Genomic DNA, 7,963 nt, shown 5'->3' on the forward strand with positions numbered 1-7,963 from the left:
AGAAATAGCCTTATCTCGGAATGGCCAATAAAAATAAAAAATTAAGATGGGCAAAAGAATATAGAAATTAGAAGAAAGGTTGGAAAACATGTTAAGGGCAGACAAATCAAAGTTTGAGGAGTTTGGATCACAAAGAAGAACATTCATGAGACACAGACCAAATGAAAAGATGCTGGAGGAGTGATTGACTACATCTGTCAAACATGGTGAAAGCTATGTGATGGTCTGGGGGTGCTTTGGTGATGGTAATGTGGAAGATTTATGCAGGGTAAAACAGACTTTAAAGAAGGAAAGCTATCCTAGATTGGGAACAGCACTAGATTGGGGACAATTTCCTCCAACAGCATAATAACAATTAAAGGCACATCTCCAAACTATGCAAGAACTACTTAGATAGAATTAGTCAGCTATTATGGAGTGGCCAGTACAGTCACCAGATCTAAACTTTATTGAGTAGCTTGACCATATGCTGCGTAAGAAGTGTCAACCAAGCCAACTTGTGCGTGGTGCTTCAGGAAGCATGGGTGAAATCTCTCCATTTTACCTCAACAAATTGACAACCAAAATACCAAACTTCTGCAGGATTGTAATTTCTTTCCACGGAAGATTCTTTGACAAAAGCGATGTTTAAAGGACACAATTATTATTATGTCTAACCTTATCAAGGATTACATTTCCTATTCAAAGACATTTCATGTATGTTTTCATGGAATACAAGAAGATTTCTTAGTGACCCCAAACCTTTGAATAACAGTGTACATCCATCTGCCCTGAAAGTGTGTGTTCATCCACAACAAATAGCACAAATATGATATTATTCTGTAGCAAATCATTTAAAATGATTTAACACCCACAAAATGTCAGGAATTAAATTGCACGTGTCCTTATGGAACCTCAAAAAAACTTTCAGGGAATGCTAGATGGCAAACACCCAAGTTCCACAAGAGATCCATAAATATATATTCAACAAACTTGTCCAAAAACTGAGGGAAAAGATATATTGTAAACTCCTAAGACTGCCAACCTACCAAGTTTGTCCATGTAATGTTTGACCTGAACGCTCTTCTTTGTACTATAGGTTCTGGGAAGAACACACAAAATGTTCATTTGTAATACTCATTGAATGACACCCTATTTTGCCCAGATCTGTTTAACTTGTAGGCCTATACAAAAAAAAACGTTGTGATGGAATAATGTAAAAATATGGCTATACTAATATGCATGTATTACACCAAGCATGTCAAACTCGCGGCCCATGGGCCGCATGTTGCCCACAAGGACCATCTTTGCTGCCCGGCAAGCCGTGAGTGCATGCTCAGTGTTATAGCAGAGTAGGCACCTGCTTTCTCCATATTGCAGGTGCCTACTCTGCTAACACTTACCCGGCCGGGGAGGAGGGCCAGCGAGGGAGCTCAGTGTTCCTGCTCCTCACTGTTCCCTTGTGCGCGCTGACTGAAGTGAAGCAGGGTGCCGGAATATGACGTCATATTCCAGCACCCGGCATCACTAAACCGCGCGTGGGAGCAGTGAGGAGCTGGAAGGACCCCAGGGAGATGCCCCCCATCGGCTCCATAAGGTAAGGAGCAATAATGAAAAGTATGTGTGTGTAAGTGTGTGAGTCTGTGTCAGCAAGTATGTGTGTGTCAGTGAGTCTGTGTGTGTGTGTGTGTCTGTCAGCAAGTATGTGTGTGTGTCTGTAGTGAGTATGTGTGCAGCCCACATAAACTTAAACCTTGTTTATGTGGCCCGTGCCACACTTTGAGTTTGACATGCTTGTATTACACCATCCAACTATTATGAGTCTGGCACACCTTGAGGCGTGGAAGCAAGCAACAAACTTTGCAGAAGACAAATTCCAAAAAACAGTAAAAATGTTAAAAAACACATTCCTCAAATTTCACTTTGAATGTCATTTACAATATAATGATTGAATTATAAGGCATGCAACTTATTAAATGCAGAGTGTATTGCCTAATTACTTGAGAATATTTTACAGTTTCTCGACGTTTGGTCACACATGCACAACAGCCTCCCAATGCTTTCCTATAGGAAAGCTTTGTATTGGCTGAGATTGTCAATTTTGAGGATCTCAGCCAAGAAGGTGGGGCACGGGAGAAGCCAGCTGCAACCGGACCCATGCGGCGCTGGAATAAAGGTACGTTTATTACTTCTTTAAAAAGAGTGCCAATGGGGCCTAAACCCACTGTGTTTTTTAACACTAGTAAATGGTATATACTGTTGTATTCCTGTCACTATAGTGTTTCTTTAAGCAACATTGGCCTTAAATTTGAAATTCTCTTTGAATTTCTGACAATTCTTACATAACCCTGTACATATCCAAAGAAATACCGTATATACTCGAGTATAAGCCGACCCGAATATAAGCCGAGGCCCCTAATTTTACCCCAAAAAACTGGGAAAACATATTGACTCGAGTAGAAGACTAGGGTGGGAAATACTGATAAATTTCTAAATAAAATTAGATCCTAAAAAAATTATATTAATTGAATATTTTTTACAGTGTGTGTATATAATGAATGCAGTGTGTGTATGAGTGCGAGTGCACTGTGTGTGTGTATGTATGAGTGCAGTGTGTGTATGTATGAGTGCAGTGTGTGTATGTATGAGTGCAGTGTGTGTATGTATGAGTGCAGTGTGTGTATGTATGAGTGCAGTGTGTGTGTGTGTGTAGGAGTGCAGTTGAGTGCAGTGTGTGTGTAGGAGTGCAGTTGAGTGCAGTGTGTGTATGTATGAGTGCAGTGTGTGCATGTATGAGTGCAGTGTGTGCATGTATGAGTGCAGTGTGTGTATGTATGAGTGCAGTGTGTGTATGTATGAGTGCAGTGTGTGTATGTATGAGTGCAGTGTGTGTATGTATGAGTGCAGTGTGTGTATGTATGAGTGCAGTGTGTGTATGTATGAGTGCAGTGTGTGTGTAGGAGTGCAGTGTGTGTGTAGGAGTGCAGTGTGTGTGTAGGAGTGCAGTGTGTGTGTAGGAGTGCAGTGTGTGTGTAGGAGTGCAGTGTGTGTGTATGAGTGCAGTGTGTGTGTATGAGTGCAGTGTGTGTGTGTATGAATGCAGTGTGTGTGTGTGTGTGAGTGCAGTGTGTGTATATGAATGAAGTGTGAGTGTGTGTTTGTGTACGTGTTGATGAGGGGGTGGGCATTTTGATTATTGTTTTTTTATTCATTATTATTTTAATCATTTTTTTGTTACATTATTTATTTTATGAATTATTATTTTATTTTTTTGTTATATTGTTATTTTTTTTTTTTTAATTATTATTATTTTTTATATTTTATTATTTTTATTATGTATTTATTTTTTCCATCCCCCCTCCCTGCTTGATACATGGCAGGGAGGGGGGCTCTCACTCCCTGGGGGTCCAGTGGCATTGGTAGTTCAATGGGGGGAGGAGGGGGGCTGGCTGAGAGTTTACTTACCTCTCCTGCAGCTCCTGTCAGCTCCCTCCTCCTCCGCGCCGGTCCATGCAGCTCCTCTGTCAGCTCACAGTGTAAGTCTCGCGAGAACCGCACTATGACCCCGCGGCTCTCGCGAGACTTACACTGGGAGCTGACCGAGGTGCTGAACGGACCGGCGCGGAGGAGAAGGGAGCTAACAGGAGCTGCAGGAGAGGTAAGTAAACGCTCTGCAGCCCCCACAGCCCCCGGTCTGTATTATGGCAATGTAAATTGCCATAATACAGACACTGACTCGAGTATAAGCCGACTTGGGGTTTTTCAGCACAAAACATGTGCTGAAAAACTCGGCTTATACTCGAGTATATACGGTAAGTGAAAAAAATCTATGAAACAAAATGCTAAATAAGTATCACATGCAAATCAATAAAATGTTTATCAGTATTTAACACTTTGCAGCCAAAATTGAACCTGCTTAGCCTTGATAAATCCCCCCTTAGGTGTGCACTCTGATCAGAACACACACACACATTAGGTGACGGCTGACGTTGGCGGGAGAGGAGCGTGTGCGGAGCCTGACCCAGCACCGAGGGACATCGGCGCTGGATTCAGGTGAGTGGCTGAGGGGGGGACCTATTAACCCTATAGTTCCAGGAAAACTGCTTTCTTTTCCTGGCACTATAAGATCCCTTTAATACACTGGTAGTAGCCCAATTTGAAAACAAGTTGTCTGTGTATCACTGAAAGGCTCTCCCTGAACATTCGGTCCGAAAGTGAGGTGCATGGAATGCTTTGCCCAGCAGTATAATTTGACCCCAACAATTTTGCTCTCTAATTTAACCAATGGCTAATAATAAAAGGTAGAGGTAGTGTGTGCATGTCTGTGACGTTGGGTACCACCAGAGTGATATTGGGAAGCACCAGAAGTAGTGTGTGCATGCATTTGATACTGGGTACCACAAGAAGTATTGTGTGACATTGGGTACCACCAAAAGTAGTGAGTGCGAGTGTGTGTGGCATTAGAGGCCAGGAGAAGTAGATTGTGCATCATTGGGTTCCAGCAGAAGTAGCTTGTGCTTGTGAGTATGTGCCATTGGGTTCCAGCAGAAGTAATACGTGCATTTGTGGCATAGGGGGCCAGCAGAAGTTAAATGTGTGAGAGTTATGAGGTGCCAACAGAAGCAGTGTGTGAGGCATTGAGTGCCTGCAGATACAGTGTGTGTGTGTGTGTGTGTGTGTGTGTGTAAAGCACTGATTGTCAGGAAAGGCAAAGCATTGGGTGTGAGGCACTGGGTGCCAGTAGAGGTAATGTGAGGTACTGGATGCCAGTTGATGTACTGAGTGAGAGATGTATTGGATGCCAGTTGATGTACTGATTGAGAGGTAATGGATGCCAGTAGAGGCAGTGTTTGTGAAGCACTGGGTGCCAGCTGAGGTAGTGTGTGAGTTATTGGATGCCAGCAGATATAGTGTGTGTGTGTGTGTGTGTGTGTGTGTGTGTGTGAGAGCTATTGGATGTCAGTAGAGGTAGTGTGTGTGAGGTATTGGATGTCAGTAGTGGCAGTGTGTGTGAGGTATTGGATGTCAGTAGTGGCAGTGTGTGTGAGGTATTGGATATCAGTAGAGGTAGTGTGTGTGAGGTATTGGATATCAGTAGAGGTAGTGTGTGTGAGGTATTGGATATCAGTAGAGGTAGTGTGTGTGAGGTATTGGATATCAGTAGAGGTAGTGTGTGTGAGGTATTGGATGTCAGTAGTGGCAGTGTGTGTGAGGTATTGGATGTCAGTAGTGGCAGTGTGTGCAAGGTATTGGATGTCAGTAGTGGCAGTGTGTGCAAGGTCAGTAGAGGTAGTGTGTGTGGTATTGGATGTTAGTAGAGGTAGTTTGTGAGAGATATTGGATGGGGGGTGAGAGAGAATGTGTGGTATTGGATATCAGTAGTGGTAGTATGTGCAAGGTATTGAATGGCAGCAGAGGTAGTGTGCGTTAGGAGGTAGTGTGTGTGAGGTATTGAATAGCAGCAGAGGAAGTGTGTGTGTGTTAGTAGAGGTAGTGTGTGTGTGTGTGTTGTTGTTAGTAGAGGTAGTGTGTGTGTGTTGTTGTTAGTAGAGGTAGTGTGTGTGTGTTGTTGTTAGTAGAGGTAGTGTGTGTGTGTTGTTGTTAGTAGAGGTGGTGTGTGTGTGTTGTTGTTAGTAGAGGTAGTGTGTGTGTGTGTGTGTTGTTAGTAGAGGTAGTGTGTGTGTGTGTGTGTGTGTTGTTAGTAGAGGTAGTGTGTGTGTGTGTGTGTGTGTGTGTGTGTGTGTTGTTAGTAGAGGTAGTGTGTGTGTGTTGTTAGTAGAGGTAGTGTGTGTGTTGTTGTTGTTAGTAGAGGTAGTGTGTGTGTGTTGATAGTAGAGGTAGTGTGTGTGTTGATAGTAGAGGTAGTGTGTGTGTGTGTGTTGTTAGTAGAGGTTGTGTGTGTGTTGTTAGTAGAGGTTGTGTGTGTTGTTAGTAGAGGTTGTGTGCGTGTGTGTTGTTGTTAGTAGAGGTAGTGTGTGTGTTGTTAGTAGAGGTAGTGTGTGTGTGTGTTGTTGTTAGTAGAGGTAGTGTGTGTGTTGTTGTTGTTAGTAGAGGTAGTGTGTGTGTGTTGTTGTTGTTGTTAGTAGAGGTAGTGTGTGTGTGTTGTTGTTGTTGTTGTTAGTAGAGGTAGTGTGTGTGTTGTTGTTGTTAGTAGAGGTAGTGTGTGTGTGTTGTTGTTGTTGTTAGTAGAGGTAGTGTGTGTGTGTTGTTGTTGTTAGTAGAGGTAGTGTGTGTGTGTTGTTGTTGTTAGTAGAGGTAGTGTGTGTGTGTGTTGTTGTTGTTAGTAGAGGTTGTGTGTGTGTGTGTGTTGTTGTTAGTAGAGGTTGAGTGTGTGTGTGCTGTTGTTAGTAGAGGGTGTGTGTGTGTGTGCTGTTGTTAGTAGAGGGTGTGTGTGTGTGTGCTGTTGTTAGTAGAGGGTGTGTGTGTGTGTGCTGTTGTTAGTAGAGGGTGTGTGTGTGTGTGTGTGTGTGCTGTTGTTAGTAGAGGGTGTGTGTGTGTGTGTGTGCTGTTGTTAGTAGAGGGTGTGTGTGTGTGTGTGTGCTGTTGTTAGTAGAGGGTGTGTGTGTGTGTGTGTGTGCTGTTGTTAGTAGAGGGTGTGTGTGTGTGTGTGTGTGCTGTTGTTAGTAGAGGGTGTGTGTGTGTGTGTGTGCTGTTGTTAGTAGAGGGTGTGTGTGTGTGTGTGTGCTGTTGTTAGTAGAGGGTGTGTGTGTGTGTGTGTGTGCTGTTGTTAGTAGAGGGTGTGTGTGTGTGTGTGTGTGCTGTTGTTAGTAGAGGGTGTGTGTGTGTGTGTGTGCTGTTGTTAGTAGAGGGTGTGTGTGTGTGTGTGTGTGCTGTTGTTAGTAGAGGGTGTGTGTGTGTGTGTGTGTGCTGTTGTTAGTAGAGGGTGTGTGTGTGTGTGTGTGTGTGTGTGTTTTGTTAGTAGAGGTAGATCTAATACATCAATATACTAGGTCCCAGGGTAGGACAGGATCCAGTTGTTGGTGCTGCCAGCGGTGGGCACTCCTAATACAGTGTATATCAGCTGTCACTCAGTAAATACCCCAGTCACTCACCTCGGGGGTTAAGTAGGACACGAATGATGGCGTCTTGGGGGACTTGGTTGCCCCTCCGGCTCCCAGCCCCAGCATGTCCCCGCTCTATGTTACCTTCCTCAGACTGCACACCCAAACCGTCCGCAGGCTGCTAGCAATACACCGGCCACGCCCACCGAACTCCCATTGGCCCACACAGCAACCACAGCGAATGGGCAGATCCAACAAACGGCTCTTTTTCGTAGTAGCTCCCAGGAAGCAAGGCACGATTGGTGTAATCAGCTGTCACTCAAGAACTTTTATTTTTCTTCCCTGTCAGCAGGTCATGTTAGTGTTGTGATTGGCTGAGCGACGTGCAGGGCTATTCTGACATTCCCAGTAGCAGTGTGTATGTTGTACATGGAGTGCATTGTGTGATGGAACACATGGGGACATATCACATGAGAATATAATAAACATATTATATGTGAAATAAAAATACATATCACAGCTGGACGAATAGGACAAGGACTGTTTTGTATTTTGAGGGCTGGAGCAATTTTTATAATACTTTATTTTTATTATTCTTTAATTTGTAATTCCCTCTAACTCATTTAGTATCCAACGTGTTTTGTACTATTGTATGTGAAAAATGTATTTGTTTGTCCTGATTTTGGGAATACAGATAATATACCAAATGGACTGCGTTACGGTTTAAGGGTTACGTGTTTTGATATGTTTGTTACCAAACCTAAAATTTCTAAACAAATAATATATTTTTGCAGTGAGCTTCACTTGTCTGCGGTGATTAAACTCAGAACAGTGGGATAGTCCCAATTTTAAGATTCAGGACATTTGGAAGATAAGGGATTTGGTTAACAGGCATTATTTACATACTAGTGTGGGTACAGTGTACATCCGGAAACTGCAAACTCTGTGGACACAGGAACTTCACACTTCTCTTTTTTTTATAA

The 7,963-nt window shown here is 43.2% G+C and overlaps 1 protein-coding gene across 1 annotated transcript in view; it reads right to left on the reverse strand.

Moving 5' to 3' along the window:
- Positions 1-7,163, reverse strand: part of MTMR12 (myotubularin related protein 12) — a 92,416-nt gene extending 85,253 nt beyond the window's left edge. The window contains exon 1 of the mRNA XM_063453958.1: positions 7,032-7,163. Within this exon, the coding sequence (XP_063310028.1) occupies positions 7,032-7,106 (75 nt within the window). The 5' untranslated portion in view covers positions 7,107-7,163. The remainder of the gene's footprint in view (positions 1-7,031) is intronic.
- Positions 7,164-7,963: the final 800 nt, after the last annotated feature.

Source organism: Pelobates fuscus, chromosome 5 (assembly GCF_036172605.1).
Source record: "Pelobates fuscus isolate aPelFus1 chromosome 5, aPelFus1.pri, whole genome shotgun sequence".
Lineage (NCBI taxonomy): Eukaryota > Metazoa > Chordata > Amphibia > Anura > Pelobatidae > Pelobates > Pelobates fuscus.